Consider the following 24,227-nt stretch of genomic DNA (forward strand, 5'->3'; position numbering starts at 1 on the left):
GAGCATATATATACACATATGTGTATATATTTGATATATATAAAATTTCATACATATATGAAAACAAGCTCTGATTCAGGTTACAAATTATTATAATCTATTTGATGTTTTGTTTTAATTCTGAAAAGTTACCCATCACCTTGATCCCTTCCCTGTCCACCCATCCCAGATCTGCTTCCAGATTTTGCCTGAACTCAGCCATACCATGGTGTAGAAAGGCTTTGGCTGACAGCGGGGGGCTGGGCCGTGTCTTATTTTTTCTCAGAGCTCAGGGGAGCACCTGGCCGCGTAGGTGCTCATACATATTTGATGAACACATCAGCAGCTGTACCTGGTGAAAAGCTTAAAATTCTAAATTGTATAACCAATTGACATTTTCATTTTTCCCTCAAGTTCTCTGACGCCCTCTATTTGGACTAAAATAGCCAATTAGATGAATTTTTGAAGACGGATGCCTGTTTTTACAATCCGGGTACAGTTTAAGTCTTCAGAGGAAAAGGTTAATACCTGAATGAAATAGTCTTGTCAAAGCATTATTTTATAACAGGCAGACTTGGGAGTATAAATTAGTACCTCAACTACCTAGTCAATGACCTGGATGTCAGCAGATGTGCTCTTGACAGCTTGGAATGAGACTCGTTATTTGGTGTCTAATATACCCTCTGAAGTCTTTTTCTTTAATTGCATTTGAAACAAATCAATAAATGCTTTCCTGCTTTTTTCTCCCCCCTTTTAGGGCCAAAGCATGTTGTCGTTAAGTTTGTGGTGAAATTCTTTCCACCTGACCACACACAACTCCAAGAAGAACTCACGAGGTTAGTGGTTTGGAAACTGGGTATTTCTTGCCATGAGGGGTGCCGAGGAGAAGAGAAAGTTAATGTTCTCGGCCGACCGATGACATTATCACAGCATTTCCCTGGCCAGCGTCTGCGCTGTGCTTCCCCGGTAACCCTTTGCTCCCAGCTGTGCTTACAAACACGGCAAGAGAGGAAGCACCATGTTTTCCTCGAAACCTGGTTTCTTGAAAGCTATGTGGTGAAGGGAACCAGGCTTATAACCTCTCACGGTCCTAGTTTCCTTCTCCGTCTGTCACATCACGCGTCAGGTTTGGGGAAGTCAAACTCTGTGAAACCAAGATGTTAACTCTGGGTCTTTTAGTTGCTGCCATGGGTGGGTGGGCATGAACCAGTGATCAATCTCTTTGAAAGTTGGCCAAGTGGGAGAAGCGTGAGCACGGAGTTAGGCCTGCCCTTGGTCCCTGTGTGACTGACCAGCTTCCTTGCTCTCTCTGTGCTTCTGCTGATGGCCCTGTTCAGTGCGAATGTGCTGGGTTCCTTCCAGGGTTGTCTTGAGGAGAAGCAGGATTATGCCTGAGGTGGCTGGCACGGGTAGGGATGCTGTGAATGATCACCATCATCACCATCATTGTTTAGCTTCATCACCATCATTGTTTAACTTGCACGGGACACATGGTATATGCTAGAGGAGAGCAGAGCCTGGTGGGAATGCGTGAGGACAAAATGTCTCCCTTTCAAGAGTGCCCTTAGGAGTGACCTACTACGAGTCTGGCCAGCCAAATTCTTCCCACACACGGCTTTCAAGCTGTAACTGATGAGACTGAGCCTATCCTATCCTTCTCCTCCCTCTTGGTATGGAGCACAGTATCTTGGGTGGTTGACCATCATTTAGCAAAGGGATGAAGACATTCCATCAGCAGTACTTAGGAAGGTGGACACTGTGTGCAAAGTTTCACAGTGGTGAAAAGACAAGCCTGACTGTCATGGGAGCAGACAAAATGATTAAATAAACGAGAAAAAATATCAGATAATGCTAAGAGCTCCGTAGGTAATTGAAGGAGGATGATATGACAGACAGTGACCAGGTGATAGCTTTAGATGGGCCAGTCTGAGGAAGTGGGATCTCTCTGAGGACGTGATGAGAATCTTTCAGTCCTTTTTGGAGGAAGAGCTTTCCACGTAGAAGGAACAGTTGGGCAGTGTTCAAGCTCCAGATATTCAAATACAGTTGACCCTTGAACAACATGAGTTTGAGCTGCACACATCCACTTACGTGCACATTGTACATGCACGTGTGTGTGTGTGAGAGTGTGATAAATACAGCACAGGACTGATTGTAAATGTATTTTCTCTTCACAAATGGATTTTCTTCATCACGTTTCTTGTTTCTAGCCTACTTTATTGTAAGAACACAGTATATAATACGTACAACCTACAAAATACAATCAACTGTGTCAATCAACTCTGTGTCTGACTGGTAAGCCTTCCGGTCAACAGTAGTTAAGTTTTGGGGAAGTCAAAAGTTAAATGCAGATTTGGGGCTGCGCCTGGGGTCGGCGCCCCTAGTCCCTGTGTTGCTCAAGGGTCAGCTGTACCTAAGAGAAGGCTGGCATGGCAGGAAACAGAGAGGGCGACGTGCAGTGAGGTGGCACAGAGGCTGGACGGTTGGTAGGGTTGAAAGTCTAGCTACTGTGTGGGTGCTGCGGGACCATGAGAGCTGGGAATCTGGTGAGGAGGTCATTGCTGTCGTCCCCACCATGGTGGTGGCAACAGAGGAAACGGCAGGAGTGGAAACGGAGAAGCATGGTTGCATCTGGACTCTCCTCCCGGTGATGGGCCGGCGGCAGAGACTGAAGGAATGGAGGGATGCTTAGATTTTGACTTACACGGCTGGCTGACCGTGTTGGTGACACTAAAATAGGAAGGAGTGGAGGGAAGCGGGGGATCGCAGAGGGGTGGAGAGCCAGGAGTTGGGTTCTGCCAACTGATGTCGGAGAGGCCAACCAGACGTCACGCGGCCGTGTCAGGAAGGGCGCTGGGTGCATGAACGTGGAGTTCCAGGAAGAGGTGGAGGCCATGGCTCTTCCCATGGCTCTGCGTTTTCTGAATGAGTTGCTGCTAAGTGTTGACCTCCACTGATAATCCTCAAAGCGACGAAGCCCTTAACTGGCCAGGAAATAGAGGAGCCGTCAGCCTTCTGGGAAGTATGCGCAGTTTACTAGAACAATTCACGTGGAGGAGAGGCACAAGACGGGCCAATGATAGTAGAGGCTTCCTGTCGTGTTACCGCTGGGGCTACTGGGTCTCGGCATCTGGGCTGGGCTTCCTCTTGTTGGGACGTGCATTGCTCAAAGCTCAGAATATTGACATCAGTCTGAAGGCGAGTCCAGCTGTCACAGGGCATGTGCCTTTGCCTCCTGCAGGTCACTGCACCTCTATCCTCCTTAGGCAGTTGGTGGCATGAATCCTGCTTTTCCCCTTCCCATTCTACTTTGCTTTGAGTTTTGCGCCTTTTCAGTATTTGTGAATCGTTGTCTCTAGAGGCTTGTAGTTTCCTCCCGTTCTGGTCTTTGCTAGAAAATTCCATGCAGCTTGGGGCCTGTTAGCCAAGTGTGCCTGGTACGTGGCCAGCTGCTCTGTGTGATCCGATAAATTCCTCAGATGACAAAGGCTCAGCTGGATGTAGCAACTTTGGGGTTTTGTTGTCTTTGTTTTCTGGCTCCCAGTGTTAACCCACATTTAAAAAACCTTTTCCAAGAAGAGACTCCTTTTGGTGCAAGGGTGAAGAAAATCGATAGGAAATTTTAGAAGCTCTCCCTCGCTTTTGACTTTGTCACAAGGTGCAGCAGGAGGGGGACCTTCCCGATCCAATGTGTTGCCTCCCTCATTCTCAAATTCCTGTGTAAGCAGAAATTGAATGATGCAACCAGTAAGGTTCCAGGCACTTTTCTGCAGCAGACAGGGAGTTGCGGGGGGTGGGGGGGGGGAGCTTGGGAGAAGCTCTGTGTGGACAGCACTTTAGCCGAGGGACATGGGGACAAGAGGGCGACAGAGGCAGGTCCGCAGTTTAGCAGATTATAAGTGACTCTAGCTCTGCAGTTAATTCTCGGGGCCTCGGGAATAGGTTTCAGCTTCCCATTTATGTAGACAGAAGATTAAATAGCACTTCGCTGTTAACCAAGGAGCCGAATTCCTTTCTATTTATTGAACGACACTTCCCGTGGCAATATGTCCTGTTGCCACCAGGGCCCAGGCCTCTAGAAGGAGAAAAGTAGGTGTGGGTTTGAAACAGTGAGGGGGAAGGGTCTTTGGGAAATAAGTTACCAGGTTTTCTTACTGCGGAGTTCTGAGTCCGTCTTGTTGAGCCCGATGCATTTCGGCACACTTTGCTCTGGGCATCCTGTCTTCAGTTGGATCCAGTTTCTCCTTGGCTGTGCTCTTCTTAGCGGTGGTGAGATCCATCAAAACTTGCTGTTCTTCAAGGCCTACTCAAGCGTCTCCTGAGGCTGGCAGAGAAATTATAAATTACTTTCCGTTGAGTAAGGAAAGAAAGATGAAGAGCTCCCAAATGAAATAAAATAGACACATTTAAAGCAGGGCCTCAGATTGGTGTGATTTGCAACCCTTGCCGTCCCCAGAAGCCCTCTTGATGAGCCCCGCCACCATCATCCCCTTCTCCTGCCACCCACCCTGCTGCCGAGGACCAAACTCTGTTTTGAGCGCTTTGCGTTTCCATCATTTACTGGTTTCATTTTATTCTGCGCCTGCCGAGTTAACTGAGCCTTTAGCTCCCGTGAATTTGATTGTGGTTGCTTCAGTTTATAGTACGAAAGGTGTTGGTGAATCTCTAAAGTTAGCCCTGATTTACAGCTGTCGCTGAGAAGTCAACTGTCAGGACCCGGGAAGGTCGTTCTCATGTTACAAGGGCCTCAGAACAGGAAGACTCAGCAGGACTAAGGAGTGACAGGCTCTTCCTGCAGTCTTCAAAATGCCTAAATGTGTGAGCTTCCGGAAGCTGATGCCTCGGAGCCCACACGAGACCATCACCAAAGGTTCCCAGCGCCTGTCAGACTCTGACCATTCATCTGTCCCCGAACATTTCTCCACGAACACAAGACCTCGTGTTTGAACCGGGAGATGGTAAAATATTCAGAATGTAATGCTTTTATGCCCTCGACTTATTTAAAAATTTAACCAGATAGAGGATTAAAGTCTATAGGGCTAGGAAGTGTTAGGTTCAAAAAATCGTACCCCTGCCTAATCTAGAAAGATGGTTGTGCTGCCTCTCCCCTTATAAACCTGTATGTTGATGTTTGGGTTCTTTTAGATTCTCTGTTTCTCTTCCCTTCGACTTCCTAGAGACAGAAAACATGAGAGCGAGAATAAATGGGTGGGGGGGAGCCTGGGTAAAGGTCAACTGTTACCAAGTGGTGGATCTGAGGGTGTTTTTTGACTTGGGTTTTTTGGGGGAGCTGATTACAGAATTGCCTCTCTAGTTTTTTTAGTTCTTAATAATGAAATTTCCTAAGTAACTTAAAAGGGGATTCATTTTTCTTTTCTCTCTTTTTTTTAATTTTACTAAGTAAGCTCTACACCCAACATGGGGCTTGAAGTCATGACCCTGAGATCACAAGTCACATGCTCTACCGACTGAGCCAGCCAGGCACCTCTGGTTTTTCATGTATAAGGGAAAAATTGCTAATATTTATTGAATGTTTTTGTTCTAGTCACTGAGCTTTCCATAGGTTACTTCATTTAATGTTTATGGCAACCTCTGTGGTTGATCTTATTAAAAGCCCCTCTTTTTTTAAATTAAGAATAACCTTTCATTATTACAAAAATTGCAGATGTACAGTGTAGAAAGTTAGAACATACAGATAAGCAAAAATAAGGTGAAATACTGTATTCCTGTCGCCCAGGGGTGACCATTAGGTACTACAGGAGTGTGATATCCTTTCTGATTTTTCCATATGTACTTTTCGTTAGCTAATATCGTGACCATACTCAGATTTCCCCATTTGTCCCATAAATGTCATTTATATCTGCTCATCTAAAAGGAGATACACTGTAGGACCAGAATTGCACTTGGTTATGTCCTGTCCCTACCTCATTTAATCTAGCAGAGTCCCTCCTTTTTTTCCTTCATGATACCGCCTCGTTGAAGAAACTGGACGAGTTATACTATAAAGTATCCCACCTCCTGAATTTGTCAGATTTCTTCCTCGTGGTGCCATTTAGCTTCTTCCTCTATCCTCTGCATTTCCAGAAAACTAGAAGGTAGTTCTGTACATTTGATGGAACAAGTTGGACATTTTGGGCTAGAATCCATCAGAAGTGATGTTGTGTGCTTCCCATTTCATTAATGATGCTAAGATTCATCATCGAATTAGGGTGGTGGTGGTCTGATCTTGCCACTGCGAAGTGAAGTCATGTTATTTTGTCTGTGCAAACATCCAGTCTCCTGAATGGATTCTACATGAATTAACAGTCCATGCCGGAGTCTGTAACTTCTTTAGAGGTTGTGGAAGGAGGATTCTTGTTATTAGTTGGCATACTTCTGTAAGGAACTTTGCCTCATCTACTTGGATTTTCTGTATATCCTGAAATGCCACTCCTATTGGAGAGGCAGAGTCCATGCTCAATTTTTTGCCTCAGGTAACCAAATATTGCTCTAATAGTCTCCTCCAGTGGTGATACCTTCAGTTTTTCCTGCTTTCTCTTTGAATATTGAAATGGACTCATGAATTTTCATCAATTCCATGTGTTTTGATTCACTTTTATTATTCTTGTTGATACTCAAGTCGCCACAGCATTGGCAGGTGGACGCCCCTTCAAGATGTTTCTCTTACCCCCCCTTTTTTTTTTAAAGATTTATGAGAGGAGGGAGGATAGGGGTAGGGGCAGAGGGAGAGAGAGAGAGAGAGAGAGAATACCAAGCAGACTCCCCGGTGAGTGCAGAGCCCGACCTGGGACTCGATCTCACAACCCTGTGATCATGACCTGAGCTAAAACCAAAAGTCAGACACTCAACTCCCTGAGCCACCCAGGTGCCTCTCTTTTGCCTTTTTAATATAACCCATTTATATTTCAAAGCTGCCTTGCTTTCTAGTATCACTAGATATTCTAGGCTCATACCCACCCCTTATCTGGAATCTACCATTTCTCTGTGGACCTACCTCTGTGACCTTCCAGTAATTGTAGAGTGCCAGAATCCGACTGCCAAGATTTGCTACTGAGGTAGCACCTCTAGGCAGTGGGCAAAACTAGCAAATACCCTTCTAAAAATGTAGGAGTTCCTATTGATTTTTTTTTTTCCAAATCAGTTCTTACATTGCACTATTTTTACTTAATATCTTTGATTTATAGATACCTCTTTTCTCTTTCACCAAAAATGTTTACTTGCTTTATTCTGTAATATAAAAATAACTGTAAAATTAATTTTTACAGATCTGGCAACTGAGCCTTTTGGAAGGACCTAAGTGAATATTTCACCACACAAAAAAGACACTCTTGGGCGCCTGGGTGGCTCAGTCGGTTAAGCGACTGCCTTCAGCTCAGGTCATGATCCCAGGGTCCTGGGATCAAGTCCCACATCCGGCTCCCTGCTCTGTGGGGAGCCTGCTTCTCCCTCTCCCGCTCCCCCTGCTTGTGTTCCCTCTCTCTCTGTGTCTCTCTCTGTCAAATAAATAAAAAAAAAAAAAGACACTCTTGTCTTTCCAAGTTGGTTGGCAAAAAAGCTCTCGCTAACCATAATATTAAGCACCTGTTATTATCTGAGCCTGAAAGTTATTTTTCAGTATATTTGATCTGTGGGGAAGAAAACGTACACGTTTGTTACACTCTGCAAAAATTATATAGAGAGTGGCGTAAGATAGTCTTCGATTTTTTTTTTCTAATTTATTTGACACAGTGAGAGAGGGAGCACAAGCGGGGGGAGTAGGAGAGGGAGAAGCAGACTCCCTGCTGAGCAGGGAGCCCGATGCGGGGCTCGATCCCAGGACCCTGAGATCATGACCCGAGCCGAAGGCAGACGCTCAACCAACTGAGCCACCCAGGCGCCCCGATAGTCTTCGATTTTTAAATGGAGAGGGAGAGCCACAGAATAAAATGTATTCATCCTCGTGTGACACGGTTCCAGCCGTCTCTTGGTCCTTCTAGTGACGGCTGAATGTTGACACTGCAGTCAGTGGCCCCGGGCGTTCAGTCCGGCCGGGGCAGACTTTTATTTGCTTTGCTTTGGGTACTTTTCTCTAGTTCCTCACAAGTTGCCGGAAGTGAGCCTGACTTTGACACCGAACCGCCCGCCCCCTTTGCGTGACGCCCGCAGGGCGGTGCGTGACGCCGGCCGAGGGGTGCGTGACGCCGGCCGGGCGGTGCGTGACGCCGGCCGGGCGGTGCGTGACGCCGGCCGAGGGGTCCGTGACGCCGGCCGTGTGTATTTGTGCCCGCAGGTACTTGTTCGCTCTGCAGGTGAAGCAGGACCTGGCTCAGGGCAGGCTGACCTGCAATGACACCAGCGCGGCTCTCCTCATCTCACACATCGTACAGTGTAAGTGGCGTCCGTCGCTTCCCGAGGTCATGCGGGAGCCCGCCGTGATCTGATCGATGGGGGGGAAATGATCACATGCACTAAACACAGTAATTATGCCTTTGTGCTATTTTGCTGTGAGCATGAGTGCCAGTGGGTTGAAGACCATACTCCTCGTACTTGATGGGTGTCCGCACACACCCCCCACCCCCCAGCATTGGCCTGTGAATTCTGTGTTCGGTATCTGTCTACTCTTATCTTTCTTTTTCTTTTCAAGATTGATTGATTGATTGATTGGAGAGAGAAAATGGAGGGGGGAGGGGCAGAGGGGGAGAGAGAATCTCAAGCAGACTCTACACTGAGTGCAGAGTTCCATCTCAGGACCCTGAGATCACGACCTGAGCCGAAACCAAGAGTCAGATGCTCAGCCGACAGTGCCCCCCGGGGTGCCCCTCTTTTTTAAGGACTTAGTATGCAATTGTTGATCATCTCAGTTGACTCAGAGGAGAAGCTTGGACAGATGGTGTCCAAGTAAACTAAACTTCTTCTGTCCTGTTCTTGGACTTAATATCCATTATTGAATATGGCATATTGGCCTTAAGACCTTAAGACCTAAAACAACGATGGCGCTTCTTGTATTCTGTTCTCCAGAGTTCAGTAAACCCCAGGACGCATGAGGCTGGACTGAATCCTAGTGATGCTTAAAACTGGATGTTTTAACCTTCTTAATCTAGGCAAAGGATAAATTAGATTGTGCTCATTCTAAGGCTTATTGACAACCCAGCTGGGCATTTTTTTTCCTTCTTGGCCAAGGCAAAAATTACTTGGAATATACACGTATGTTTCAGGAAGATATTTATGTCACGTATGAGTATAAAAGAAATTGTGCCATCATATCATTTTAAAATTTCTGTTATATCCAGAGTAGTCCCGTAGAATCAGCCCATTCGGATAACTGCCCAGGTAACAAGATTCCCAGTGTCACTCCTAGTGGTTAATGAATGCGCCTAATATGATGAGGTATTTCTAGAGACCATGCTTATCTTCTTATTTTTTATATATGGGCTTACTGAAGATCTCCCAGACTTAGGAAGGAAAGTTATTGGTTTGTCATAGCAGCAGGAGGGCTAGAGAATGATTGATTCTTTTATTGGCTTAGCTGGAGCCAGATGAGTTGGCACTGTTTTGTGCAGAGCAAATATTCTCAGTGGGTGCGATTTATAGGAACACGTAGGCCATATTCTGCATGATTACTGGTGGGGCATTTCCCAGAGTGAGACAAGCTGCTTCACATGACAGAATGACAGGTAGGTTTCATAGCAACCGTTCACTAGCTTTTACTCAAAACACCTGGGCTCTGGTCATTAGGCTACTTTTTATTAAGCTTGTTACACAGACCATATGATTCAAAGAAAAAGCCATGCCGTCCCAGAGGTATTAAATTGATATAAACTGAGGTGGAGCTAGTGATGTTAAGGTACAATCATTACTTTAAAGGTCTTTCCTTTAGATTTCCAGATCATAACAATTCGGGGATGATGTAGAGGTTATGTGAGAAAAATGTGCCTCATCTTCCTTGTAAATGAAAAATTCATAAGAATCCGCAGTTTGACCTGTCATTTCTGATGCTAGAACTACAAGAGACTTAATAAACTTTATTTTATTTCACCAAATTAGATCACGTATGTTTATACCTTTTTACCACTAGCTTTTCTCTACATGAGAAGGCATTTGGGGTTTGCACTAGTAATTATTATATATGAGTTTCAAAAGTTGCTTTTGTAAAATCCTGAAATTCTGGGGCTTATTTAGAAGTCATAAAATCATAAATCCACATGTCTAGAATTTACTGCCTAGAACAAGTTGTCCCGGTTGGGTGGGGAGGAAGGAGGGAATCAGGAACATGGGTGGATGAAGATGGATGGATGCTGAAGTTTTCTTTCCAGCTGGTAGAGATGAGAAAGAGTGGAATCCATCCTGGCATGTTGGCACAGTTGTTAAATGTGTCCTCACAGGAAGTCTTCTGACGTCCGGCCCTGACGATACCCACAGTCTGGGTTCACCTTGTCCACTGCCTTCCGCTTTGCTAGCTGGAGAATGTTCCACGGGGGAATGTAACAGATTGTGAAGTATTAATCCAATATGGCTGCGTCTTCTTTCTCTGTTTCTTGGTAGCCGAGATTGGGGATTTTGATGAAGCATCAGACAGAGAGCATTTAGCAAAAAACAAGTACATACCTCAGCAAGATGCACTAGAAGACAAAATCGTGGAGTTTCACCACAATCACATGTAAGTCCCACTGGGTGCCTTGCGTTCCCTTTGTGCTGTTTCTCTCTGTCCTTCCAGCGCAGGTGGGTGTGCACACACACTAACTTTTGGGATGAAATATGCAAAGGGTAAGGGAGAAGAGCACAGAGATTCATGGGGCTGTTGTTACTCACCCTGGACTCCCAAATGCAGGTTACCTACTTAAGACCAGAGCTCTAGGTTCCTTCTTTGATTTCCTGTGCTACTGGGATAGGCCTGGAATTTAGGACTCCCATGTTGTGGAATTAAAGGGAGAATGTAAGACCAATTAACAAGAAATCAGGAAAGGGATATGGTCAACAAAGGGCAAAGGAGGAATGTTATGAAAATCTAGAACCTTTCTGTCCTCTCCATTTTGGTTTTTTTTTGTCTTGATCAGTATAATATTTTTCAAAAGATGCTCTGGGCCTACTGTTTTTGTTGCTGTTTTTAAGGAGGGTACTTGAGCTTTGATGATCATATGCAAGAATGTTGCCATGAACTTTGCTTCCAAGTGTAGGCCTATTGTAAGCGACTAAAAACATGTTTTAACACCGTGGTGTTTTGCTTTTATATGACCTTAAAGGAAACTCTTTGAGATTCCCAAAAAAACCAGGGTAAGTGTGAGATAGACTTCTGGGGTTTTGTGTTACACAGGCAATGGGGCTTTTGTCCTAGCTGCTTGACTTTGGGTGATAATGAGTGGGGGGTTGGGAGTCATCTGATCAGGTAGCTCCATTGTTTGTGATGAAATGCCTTTTTATTTCCCAAGAGAAGTTGCTTAATCTCAAATTAATAGACACAGGGAATTCAAATCTCCTGGCCTTTCTCTTTAATTTTTGTTTTGTCAGTGGACAAACACCAGCAGAATCAGATTTCCAACTCCTGGAGATTGCCCGTAGGCTGGAGATGTATGGGATCCGGTTGCACCCGGCTAAGGACAGGGAAGGCACTAAGATCAACCTGGCTGTTGCCAACACGGGAATTCTCGTGTTTCAGGTAAGAGCGTTTAGAACACAGCTCAGTTCCCTAGGTGATGGAAAGATAAGAGTTGGCCCTTCAACTCTGATTCCATGTTGGGTGGGCCAAGTTAAGACCTCTGACAGTTACTTTTAGGTGAACAGGAAAAAACTAACCTCACCTCAGGGTTTCGATTTCTTTCCAGGGCCTCAGCTTCCAGATCGTATTCCATTGGCCCCTGCTCTGGTTGGGAAATGCACAAATCGAGATTTGCTTGTGTCTGTTGACTTTGTAGGATCACAGAAATCTCTCTCAGTGGACCTCTGCTCAAAACCCAGTATAATAGAGTCAGGATTTTATATCCCCCCCAAATAAATACCTTCTTCACACTGACACATGATACTCATGTCATCTTCCTCCCCTCCCCCCCTTTTTTTAACCTGTTAAGGTTTTTAGTTGCTTTTTTTTTCCCCCCCAAATTTAGGGGTTTTAAAACCGAATTTAGGTTTTACCTCAGTCGGCTGATCTGTGATTTCAGGTATACATAACTTGAAAAGCGTATTTTTTAGGATTTAGTAGTTTTATAAATTCCTAAAAGCCAGGTGCTATAGTAAGTTTGTAGCAAAACACTGCACTTGAATTCTTACCTGTGTTTTACTTAAGGATACAGTTTTCTGTACTCTGAAATGTGTACTCTCTTGATCACACTGCTGTTGTACTGTTGATCAATGCTGCTTTTTGTTTCTTAACAGCTTCATTGAGGTATTATGGACGTAGAATAAAATGCATATATTTAATGTATGCAGTTTTGTAAGTTTATATATATATATATATATATGCCATCAATGATATATATATATGTCCTGAAGCCATCAATGAAATCAAGACAATGAACATATTCACCACCCCCAAAGGTTTCCTCAGTGCTTTTCTTTTAAACAAAAGCGAGTCATCTGTGATTTGGTTTCAAAGGGGTACTGAGAAAGTGTCTGCCTTTTAAATTGGGTCATTTTCACCTGTTCTGAAGGTGTAAATATGTACATAATCTAAAATACTTCTTCAGGCTCTGCCAGGTTCAGTTATATTTTCCCTTCCTATTTTACCAAAATAGTCCCAGGGCTTCTCTTCTCCAGTATCAGATGTTTACGACGGACATGAATTATCACAGAGTGCCGTCCCAAGAGGAGCCAAAGTTGGGTTTCATATGGGAAAGGTGTTGGAGGAGGTGACTGCTCTTAATAGTCTCTGACCTGCTGAAATAATCTTAGGAGGACTCGATGAGCAAAATGACAATAAACCAAATAGAGTTTTCAGTCCTACCATGAAATTTTTAAATCAGAAGCCTTAAACATTTCTAAAAGTCATAGGTTGGGGGGAAGAAGTGCCTCACATTTGAATTAATTCGCTTTGATTATGTGTGATAGAATCTAAATATTGAGAATTGCTCAGTTATTTAATCATGTACAAAGTCTGTATCTTGGAATTAATCTTCTTGCCAGTCCTTAATTGCCTCATTCTTACCAATTTAAATAAACGGTTCTGGTGTTCAAGCAGGCTCAGGGGGAATTCTAATTTTAGTTGAGATGACAGGACAGATGGGAGCTGGTATCTGGCAATGTCCCCTTGCTTCTCCATCACCCTGTCTCTCCACACCTGACTTTCAAAGATGAGGACGTGAGAGTCCTGCCCTGAGACTGTTCTCTGGTCTAGAAGACACACCGCGGGCCGGGCCTCCCTTCCCCATCCTGCCCGTGCGGTTGGCAGCCTGCTGGGCATTGGGAGCCAGACCTGTGTGTGCCAGGGGGTTGCTTGCTAACCTGCTGTGTTGCTTTTATGGAGATTAACAGTTAGCTGCTGGCTAAGGCACATGCTCGGGAATCTCATTCTGCCACATGAAGTGTGTGATTTTGGACAAATTAAAATCTGTCCATGCAGCAGTTTCCACATCTGTAAGAGAAAGATAATAAACCCATCTCCCTGGGTATTGTCTAAGGTTTGAAAAGATGAGGTCTATAAAGTCCTTACGGGGTGCTTGGCACTCCGAAAGTGATGGTCACTAATTATAATGGTGGTGGTTGTCATGGTTTTTATTGTTTTTTGTCTTTCTTTTTATCCTTCCCTTGGCCGGCTGCTCCTCTCCCTGGAGGCAAACTTAGTTTGAATGCCAAAGCCTATAATTAGTGAAAAATAATGCTCCAGGAACAGGAATCATCCACAGCAGCGAATCCTGAGAATCCTCTAGCAGAAGGCCTTCTTACTGAGCATTCGAACGACAGCTCCCCATACCCGAGGCAAACAACCCCCATGTTGCTTATTATGCATTTCCTGGCTCACTGGCTGATACCTTTCTTCTTCTCAGGGTTTCACTAAGATCAACGCCTTCAACTGGGCGAAGGTGAGGAAGCTGAGCTTCAAGAGGAAGCGCTTTCTCATCAAGCTCCGCCCTGATGCCAACGTAAGTGGGTGGGGCCGGGGGGGGTGGCGCAGATTCAGACCTCGGAGCCCACCCGGTGATCCCGGGGATGGAGGGGCTCTCTTGGGGCACAGGCTGGAACTGCGGCCAGCACTGTGCCGGTGTCTGAGGGTCTGCACCCAGAGGTGTGCCCAGATGCTCAGTAACCACACTTTCACCTGCGTAGACAGAGCGAGAGTAAAGAATGTGCTGTGCCCCGCCCCCCCCCATAGCCTGACCTCTACAGTTGCTGGGGTTGCCGCCTCTGGGCCACCTCCTTGAGACCCCACTTAGCATCCCCCAGATTCGGGGCTGACCCCTGCCCACACAAGCCTCCAGCTGTCCCCAGCTTTCGCATCCCCACTTTTGTCCCCAAGTCTCTGACAACACATTCTCACAAGCTAATAAGCAGGTCTACCCCAGTTCCTGCAGAACCCCTAAAGATGTCGCTCACCCCAGGACGGGGTCAGGGAAGAAAGAGCATCTTCTTCCCCTGCCGGAGATGGGCAGTGGAGGACATGGATGATAGATTTCTGATGTCCCCAACCAGAACTTAGAGTGTTGTTTTTTCCCCCCCCCCGTGGAAAAAAAAAGATGATAAATGGCCATCTCTAGGCTTATCGTTCAGCTACAGAGTGGATTAAATCAGCTTTTATGGCCTGACCCAGGAAGCAGCCACCCATTATAAGTTGTTTTCTATGGGAAAATGCTTTTTGAGTTCCAAAAGGTTACTTACAAATGCAGAATTATGGCATGCTTGTTTGTAAGTTGGGACTGCCCAGAACTGTGAGATCCCTCAAAATAGTTGGAATTGCTGGGAACATTGAAGACTGTGGTAAGTCCTGTTTATAGAATACGGCCACTTACATTGAGAACGTTGAGGCTGGGAATAGAAAATGACACTATCCGCTTTCCAGACTCAAAGGACATGATTTTTTCAGCCTTGAGTGATACTTCTGTGCTCCAGAAAAAAAATGTTCATTTCCTGTGTGGTCCCTGGGGCCACCTGGACGCTTGAGCCATATGTGGCTCGACAGAGAAAAGATCTAAGACCAATATGCAAAGTTGGCGTGAACCTTCAGGGAGAAAATAGAATGAAGAAGTGTGTTTCAGTTATTTTTAAGGGGGCAAAAAAGGGATTTTTTTTTTAAAGATTTTATTTATTCATTTGAGACACAGATACAGAGAGAGAGAGAGCATGAGCAGGGGGAGAGGCAGAGGGAGAGGGAGAGGGAGAAGCAGGCTCCCCGCTGAGCCAGGAGCCTGATGTGGGGCTCAATCCCAGGACCCTGGGATCATGACCTGAGCCGAAGGCAGATGCTTAACCATCTGAGCCACCGAGGCGCCCCAAAAAACGGATTTCGGTGCTTGGATTTTTTTTTTTTTAAAGAAGGAAATGTAAGCCGCATACACAAAATTTGTTTATGAATTTTGTCAAAAGAAATGTTAGGACTTCTGCTAAGTATTCCTGTTTTCTTTAATTCCTCTAAGGAATTCTGTGGGGGGGAAATGGTTGAATGATGACTTTATTTTGTCATTAGGAACAGCTGTATTTTATTAAACATGGTCTTGCTATATAATAAAATACACAATTGAAATTTTATTGGACATACTTGTTTTCTGTCCCTTTTCTCATTTTTCAACCCAGTGTCCACGGGTAATGGAAAAAAAAAAAAAAACCCACAGTGGTATTTTCTCTTTTTAGAGCTCGTACCAGGATACCTTGGAATTTCTCATGGCCAGTCGGGATTTTTGCAAGTCCTTCTGGAAAATCTGTGTTGAACATCATGCCTTTTTTAGACTTTTTGAAGAGCCCAAACCAAAGCCAAAGCCCGTTCTCTTTAGCCGAGGGTCATCATTTCGGTTCAGGTAAGGATTTCCTTCCACACCTCTGTTTGCCATGGGAACATTCCTGAGACTTGCCTTTATTCTAATCAGAAAGGATTTCCTTTCTCTGTAGAAGCAAGTGTTAACCTTTGGTGTAGCCTCCTGGAATGCCGCATAGACTTGCACATCATTGGTTCACTTTCTCACTCCTTCTTTCAACAAACATTTGAGTGTCTTCCACATGTCAAATCCTACTCTAGGCCTTGGGGATGCACAGTGAACAGAATTATCCCTGCCTCCTCGAAGCATACGGACTCTCAGGATGGTTGCTTAATAAGCAAACAGAATTATTAAGGGGTGTTATCACTGGAACACTGTTATTTAGAAGGGAAATACCAAGAGATGAAATGGGCACATACAGTGTCTCTCAGAGGTCGTCTCTCCCGGTGATGGAAGGAGGGGAAGGAAAGATAGGGTGTCATGTGTTTAAATAAGAATGCCTTGCTGCCTTCTCTTCCCTCTCATCCTCTTCCTTCTAGTGGTCGGACTCAGAAGCAGGTTCTTGACTATGTGAAAGAAGGAGGACATAAGAAAGTGCAGTTTGAAAGGTAAGGGAAACTTTGATGCCACTTCTGATTTGACAGTCATTCTCTCCAGGTGACAGTGCATTCCTGCTCAGTCTCTCTTCACCCAGGCCTGGTGAGTTACCGAATGAGTGCTTCATAGTGCCCCCGGGCCAGTGTGGTGTAGACAGAAACATCTGAGCGCTGGGGCGCTTCCTCAAGGGTGAGGTGAGATGTGAATGGGCCTTGGAGGGCCAAGTGAGGAAGAAGAGGAAGCCAGCTGAGAGCGGGATGGAAGAGGAGCAGGAGATTGTGGTGGGGATAAAACACACTAGAAACTGCCTCTTCCAGGAGTCCTTAAGTATTTTGGGATTTGAATAGAGAGTATTTCTATAAACTTTTAATGAAATACAGCTTGGATTTAGAGCTGTCGTTAGCGAATGCTTATAGCCCTTGCTAGGTTCCATGCACTTTGCATATATTAACTCACAGAGTCTTCAAGCCAGCTCCATGAGGTCAGTGGGCTCCTAGTCCCCTTTTTCTTTTTTTTAAGATTTTATTCATTTATTTTAGAGAGTGCAAGGGGGGCAGGGGGAGAGGGAGAGAAGCAGACTCCCCGCTGAGGGCGGAGCCCGATCCCAGGTCCCCAAGACCATGACCTGAGTGGAAATCAGGAGTCGGATGCCTAACCGACTGAGCCCCCTAGGCGCCTCTCTCCTATTCCCTTTTTAAAGATGGAAACACCGCAGCTCAAAGAGATTGTGTTACTAGCCCACGTCACAGAGCTGGCAAGTGGCCCCCTGCCCGGAGCATGGCTCTGCTGCCCCAAGAGGGGAGAAGCAGAAAATCCAGGGTAAGATAAAAGGGTAAACGGCACAAGTGATGATGCTATGGGCTGTTTAGTGCATGTGGATTTCTTTTTCTTTGTTTTTAAAGATTTTATTTATTTGACAGAGAGAGAGACAGCCAGAGAGGGAACACAAGCCGGGGGAGTGGGAGAGGGAGAAGCAGGCTTCCCGCAGAGCAGGGAGCCCGATGCGGGGCTTGATCCCAGGACCCTGGGACCATGACCTGAGCCGAAGGCAGACGCTTAACGACTGAGCCACCTAGGCGCCCCTGGATTTCTTTTTAACATTTTTCTTTTTTACATTTTAATCCATCTTAAAGTATGGAGAACACAGCAAACATCCACATTTCTTTCTGTTCCTGGGTTTTTTCCCCTTTTTGTGTGTAACTACTGTTGTGACAGATGTAGCTACATCCCCCCCCCCCGCAACAACCCTTCTCCCCTTCAGAGGCGACAACCATCAGCTTTGTGTTACTCCTGTTACACATATTTATGCATCTAAAAAGAATGTGCAGGATTTCTCTGCGGTGTGCTGTTTCATTTGTTTAACTAGTAGCGCATTGTACCTAATTCTGCATCTTGCTTTTTAAGCCCTCCCCTGATCTGGGGCTCTGTATTGGCGTTTTAGGGTATTGTGAAAGTACTACATTTTATTTATCTGATTCTCTGTTGACAAACATTCGGGGTGCTCGGTGCTTTGTTTTACTTTCGCCGAAACCTGATGCTGTGACCGTCCTCGTGTATTTGGAGTATTTTGAAGAAAAGCTGAATGTACATTAGTATTTGATCTCTCTGTATTTATACAGTTTTATTGTCTGGTAGCTGAAAAGTTTTAATGCTTGTTCATGGAGGAAGAGGAGGGCACCGGCAGACTAAGGAAGGGAAAAGATAAAGGAGATGTGCTAGTGGCATTAAATCCAGTTCCTTCTGCTGAGACTGTAAATTCATTAATGGGGGCGGGCCTTCCCTGAACTCAACACTGTGAAAGAGTTAGCTGATTAGTGGTCATTGCCTCTATTACAGAACTGATCTAGAAAATCATTACCCAAAATACATGAATTGATAATATTGTCAGACCAGAACTTGCACTTCAGGACATCCTCGGGCCCAGCCGACTCTCCCTCCCATTGACCTTTCTAGGACTAGAAAAGTAGTGAACAGTGGCTGGGGTTCCTTGAACCTGAGCAGGGGATTGCTGGGAATTTTTTCAGAGTTTAACCCCTGAACCCTACAAGTATTAGGAAAAGAATGACTCCCTTTTCATGGGGCATCCATACACACTACTTTAGGTGCCTTCATATTGAAGAAGGGCATAAGGCTGTTGCTATTTTTCATTTAAAACAACAACAACAAGAAAAAAACCCAGCTTATCTAACTGGCTATCTTATGTGATTTCTCCCAGGAAGCACAGCAAGATTCAGTCCATCAGAAGCCTGGCTACACAGCCTACAGAGCCGAATTCAGAAGTGCCAAAACAAGTCAGTAATGCCAATCAACTATTGTAACTGGGCCCCCCCAGTTTTTTGTTTTGTTTCACCAAACTTTCTCTGTTAAGTACTATGTTTCATAGTATGTTTCTGAGTTATTTGCCCTTCACCTTTGGGGTTTCTTTTTGTAGAGAAGAGTATAGTTGTGTGCCCTGGCTTTGAGCAGACGCAGGCTCTGTGCACCCCAGCCTGGACTCAGCGTGCCCTGGAGTGGGTCCTTTTTCAGCTGACTTCCTGTCTTCCATCCCATGCTTTTGCCACAGAGAAGTTTGCTCTGTTGGCCTGAACTCAGCTTAGGAGTGGAACCACCCACAGGAGCCAGTAGAGCGGAGCCCACCCTCCAGCTAAATGGGTGTGGTTGTATGAAGACACTGGGACCTCCTTTGTACCTGCTGGGTGTAGCTCCCATTCGGGGCCAAGGTCAGAACCCTTTGTTGGTACCAGACTGGGTGGTGAGTTCCCAGGACTCCTGTTACAGGGCAGTGACCACAATTGGCAACAAGAGACATTATCACTCTTGCCCTGAGGATGGTGAAAACTCATTTTCTCTGGAATTGGCCTCTGGATGTGTTTTCCGGGTTTTCTCTATAAGAGAATGCCAACTTTGTCGGGGAAGAACATGAAGATTTCCTTTATGCATCTAAAAAGAGTGCCTAACCTGGCTGTTCTTCTCTTAGAAGTATAAACAAAGTTTTTGTCATTTGTCTGAAATCCATGTCAACTTGCCTTTGGGGGCCGGGGTCCCACCATGTGTTTTCTTCCTCTCCCCGCTCACCCTTTCTTGGGAAGCCCCCTGTGGGTTGCAAGGATTCTCTTGTTCCACGGAAACTTTGGAAACCCAGTGTGAGCCCAGGGGCCCTAGAGAGCAGACAGGCAGTGGCCCACTCGTGCTGCAGGAGACCCTGCATCGTCAGCATCCACACGCAGAGACAACTTTCTGGATGCTGACCAAATTCACTCGGGAGCGCCTGCTCATGGGCGATGTTTTGTTTGAGCAGCGTGGAGGGCAGCCTTACTTGGCAGTCCTTCCGGCTGCTTGAAGCTTAAGGGGTGTTACTAAATTAGCCTCTGACCTCGCCCTCCCCGCTTTCAGCCCCCGTGTAACCCTCCCTCTCTCTCGCCCCGCCCCGCGCAGGCGCAGCAGAGTGCCGGCCTTCCCGCCGGAGAAGGCCCGGAGCCCGCCGGCGGCCCGGGCGGCCAGCAGGGAGAGGAGCCCGGCGTCTTGGCCGAAGAGCCGCGCCAGAGCCCCGCGCTGCCCCAGAGCCCCGCGGGCGGCGGGAAGGCGGACGGAGCCGCGCGGGCGCCGGCCGACGAAGAGGAGGAGGCCGCTCAGGATAGGACCCAGCAGAGTAAAGCTCAGCCCCCGCAGCCGAGCACAGGTCCAGCATCCAGGGCTGCCAGAGGCAGCAGCACTTCCATTCCTTTCATTGACTGCAGTGACGTAGATAGTGAATCCGACCTGCTCAGGGAGCAAGCGTCCCAGTCACAGTCCCAAACAAATGACAATTATGAGGGTGATTTGACCAGTGGGGTTTACCTGCTCTCCAGGGATGAGAGGCAGACCGAGGCTAGGCGCAGGGCTTCCCCTCCCTCTGTGAAGTCCTCCCGGCCTCCTTCCAGAGAGTTCCTTGATGATGATTCCGCAGACCTAACTTTTGATATGAGTGGGAGCCCCCGACTCCCAAGACACAGCTCCCTGATAGACGAGCTGTTCAGGGGCTCAGACGGCCACAGTACCCCGGCCACCCCACTGTCTCCTGTTAGCAGACAGTCGAGTCCAAATATGAGTTGGGACAGGACCGGGTCTCAAGGCTATGTCTCGGAAAACGGGCATGACCCGAGAGAGGAAAGTGTGGGAGAAGATCCTCTCCCAAGGCAGGGTCCTCATTACGAAAGCTCTTCCTTCGTCTTACAAAGGCCATACTTACGGAATCTCCCCAGTAGATACAATAAGTCGGAGACAGACCCACTCATCCTTAGCCAGGTAGCGTCAACCCCAGAGGCAGTGGGTGGGCTTGATGGCCACGAAAAGGGAGGACTGACCAGCCAGGCCGCTTCAGGAGGTAGAATGCTGGCTAATGGTGCACCTCTCGTGGGTCCCACCTCAAAGACCCCTGCCATGCGGTCAGCGTGTGCGGGGGGCATGGCGGACCAGCGGGCGCCCCTGCACTTGACCGAGGGCTCCACCAGCAGCGGGACTGAATCCAGTGATTCAGACTCTGAAATGGGGACCCCTCTGAGCCAGCCACTCACGTTTGGCAACCCAGCAGTGCTGGGCTCCCCTTCCATGCTCAGAAGTCAGAAGCACTTGGGTGGCCTGCACATGAGTGAGGAGGAAGAGGAGAATGAGTAGGAGGGCCAGGCTTCAAGTATTGGGAACCTGGAGTCATGAGTCCAGGCTTCCAGTGGAGATGATCTGTCCTAGTGACTAATCATTAATCAACGTTTGCTAGAGGAAGTTTTGGACCGCCGTGTTTGGATAGGGTATGCCTGACTCTAAAATCTTTAAGAAAAAGGAAACTTCACACAGTGGGCTTGCTTTCCAAAAAAAAGAGGTGGACAAGATAAACAGTAAGACACAATGACAAGTTACCAGGAGCTTGTTTATCTTTCTGATTAAGGCAAGGAAGAAAGACGTTTTTATGAATCTGATCATATGTATAGGGTGTTGTATTTATGTGGAAATCTTGTGTGTATTGAGTTTGTGTGCAGATCACGCTCCTATTGATTGAATGTTTAGACTGAAGTATCATTGAGATCCCAGGAACGGTGTTGGTTTTACTTTTTCCCCCTTCTTTAAGAGGAGGTGCTGCTTTTCGGAGCTTCATAAAGTGAGGGATTGACATAATTCAAGACCGTTTGTAAGTTGATTGCTGGTTGAGATTAAGTGTTGGTGAAATCTTTGTCAAGAATAATGAACATTTTAATAGGGAGAATAGTCTTTCTTTTTTCCAGACTTTATATGAAATGATGTAAAGGATGTCAGGTAGAATTAGTTTATAAGGGATTGCTGGTTTGGTTGGGATTTGCATCAGTCGGTCAAATTGTTAGCTATGTTTTAAGAAGCTATAACTCTGGCTGTCAGAATATCTAATTGAAACACAGAAATGCTATTGAGTGATGATGCAGGGGAAAGTCAGACCTCGTTATAGACGCTGTTATTACCAGGCTGGCAAACTAAAGGCCTGCCTTTGAATCATGCGCAGCAGAGAGAAGGACCGTTTCCCAGTATTGCTGCTCCTTGGCTGGTTATTATGTACATTCTTAATGTTCACACTTGGGTGAACAGTGTCTTCTCTTGGGAACAGGGACTTCTAGAAGTTTCTATGTGCAGGAAAAAAGTGTATGTAGTGAGAGGTTTGATTTCTTTTTAAATCTTGACCACCTCTGTCAGTGCCTTTCACTCAGCATTCCTGCATCTTAGATCAAAGAGCCTGGTTTTAACTTGCTTGTTTCTCAGCCCCAGCTGCACAAGGGAATCACCTGGGACATTTTAAACATCAGTGATGCCTAGGCTCTGACCCCAGACATTTTTATCTCATTGGTCTGGGGTGCCACTTGGGTTCCCCAGATGGTTCTGCTGGGCAGTCAGGGTCACTCCTCACCCTGACACAGTTGCCTTCTAGAATCTGGTGGAACATGTTGAAACTGATAGGTAAATTTCTGGCTTGCTTGCAGAGTAAGGAAAGCATCACCAGTGAAATACTTTGATTAATTAATGCCTGTTATTTGGTATTTTGCAGTCTGTAATACTTTTTTTAAAAAGATGAATTGTAGAATCAAATTTTTAGATCCTAAGTAACTACCAGATTATCGAAAAGAATTTTAACAATGATACATCCCTGGCGTGCCACTATGCCAACTGCCTTACTAAACTCATCCGGGTGGCATGATGACAAGGGAAGAGCTACACGTGCTTAGGAAGCAGGGTAGAATTTGGCAGCCGTATATAACAAATAGATATATTAACTGACCTCGTGGCTCACAAATGATCATCTGTCCACATGAATGTTGACAAGTTGGTTTTGAAGATGCTGAAAACGTAATCCATTTTTATACAGACCTTTTTTTGTTTGTTTTCCTAATCATTTGATTCAGTGCATGATTGATGAATCAAACTGATTATTGGATAGTTTGAAAGATGTTCATTGAAGTAGTCTCGCTTTAGATTTATATATTTAACAGTCACAGAACTTTAAAACTAGAAGGGATCTTAGAGATTATCTAGGGGAAACCTTCATTTTGTGGATGACAGACCTTGTTCTGTTGAAGTCGAGGGACTTCACATAGTCCTACAACTACTGCATGACGAAGCTAAACTAGAACCTTGGCCTCTAGCCCTTCAGCTCTGGTCTGTGTGACCTCTTGGTGCAGTAGGACCTTTTTGATTCAGTACTTTAATTTTGGAGAATCTTGATCAGATTAATTAAAATCAGATGTGGAGACCAGGGATCATGTAGACTTAGGCAGTTACAGTCCGAAATACATAGGAAGAACTGCTTTTTCTGTTGTGGGGTTTTTGCACTTATAATGTGTTTTTGCGTATTCTGTTTTGGACTTAGAAAAAGATGTTGATTTGCTGTATAAAAATTTAGTCAAGTGTGAGTTAAGCAGAGTCACATTTGGAATCCTGTGGTTTATTTGTGAAGGTGATTTGTTCAAATGAGTTTTCTTTTTACCTCTAATTACACAGCAGCCTGATGATGAAGTATGAATGAGCAGTGGGTATTAACTTACCCAGCATACAATGTGAATCAGCAAATGTAAACCTCCAAAGCAAAACATGCTCCAGTAATTATTTTGTTTTGCTTTTTGCTTAAAGGAGTGATTTTGTTTGTTTTTTATCTGAAGTGTTTTAAAAACAGCTGATCAGTGGTAGTGTACTCAGTTCTGTATTGACAGACGTTCCCCTTTTAGGGTTGCTCATCAAGTTTTTCTCTGGTTGGTTTTGTACCAGCCAAGCGACTCAATTTCTGCTTCTGGGCCGGTGTTTATGAAAGCAGCAATCCTGATGTGATTAATGGTGCTTAACGGAGAAGGGGTATGGTTTGTTCAAAAGCCACATAGCCTAAAGTGCTGAGAATATTCACTGATTGCCTCTGGGGGAGCTTGCTCTGCACTAATAAAGATCCTAAGCATGGGTCGGGAAGTACATTTAAGCATTTTTTGAGCCCGGCGGAGCCACCTTGCACAGGAGACGTATTCCCTCACTGTGCAGAGGTCAGGGAAAGCCCACACCCTCCCACCTTCTGCTTTTTGGGCGCCTCTGGTTCCCTAGGTCTTTACGTGGCCTCTGGAGCCTCACGGTGTGGCAGAGAAGGACATGTGTGTGCACAAAGTTGAACCAAGGGTGCAGCAAGACCAACAGTGGGGTTGGGTGTGAATAGGTGACCTGTGGATTCATTCCAGTTTCCAAAGGGTTTCCCAAGACCTGTCTGTCTGTTTTTCTAAGACAATAGCTAGTGCAGAGGGCTTCTGA

At 45.7% G+C, this 24,227-nt stretch overlaps 1 protein-coding gene and 1 non-coding gene across 2 annotated transcripts in view; one reads left to right on the plus strand and one right to left on the minus strand.

The window, feature by feature from the left end:
- Nucleotides 1-24,227, plus strand: part of FARP1 (FERM, ARH/RhoGEF and pleckstrin domain protein 1) — a 75,507-nt gene that overhangs the window by 5,343 nt on the left and 45,937 nt on the right. Inside the window, exons 4-12 of the mRNA XM_081815512.1 lie at nt 737-815; nt 8,249-8,346; nt 10,501-10,615; nt 11,464-11,611; nt 13,932-14,027; nt 15,730-15,893; nt 16,391-16,459; nt 18,664-18,739; nt 19,884-20,127. Of these exons, the coding sequence (XP_081671638.1) occupies nt 737-815; nt 8,249-8,346; nt 10,501-10,615; nt 11,464-11,611; nt 13,932-14,027; nt 15,730-15,893; nt 16,391-16,459; nt 18,664-18,739; nt 19,884-20,127 (1,089 nt within the window). The remainder of the gene's footprint in view (nt 1-736; nt 816-8,248; nt 8,347-10,500; nt 10,616-11,463; nt 11,612-13,931; nt 14,028-15,729; nt 15,894-16,390; nt 16,460-18,663; nt 18,740-19,883; nt 20,128-24,227) is intronic.
- TRNAT-UGU (transfer RNA threonine (anticodon UGU)) lies at nt 5,390-5,462 on the minus strand. Its single transcript has one exon. It is a non-coding gene; the product is annotated as a tRNA-Thr (tRNA).

The sequence above is a fragment of the Leptonychotes weddellii genome, chromosome 3, assembly GCF_054177405.1.
Source record: "Leptonychotes weddellii isolate Sample4059 chromosome 3, ASM5417740v2, whole genome shotgun sequence".
Classification (NCBI taxonomy): domain Eukaryota; kingdom Metazoa; phylum Chordata; class Mammalia; order Carnivora; family Phocidae; genus Leptonychotes; species Leptonychotes weddellii.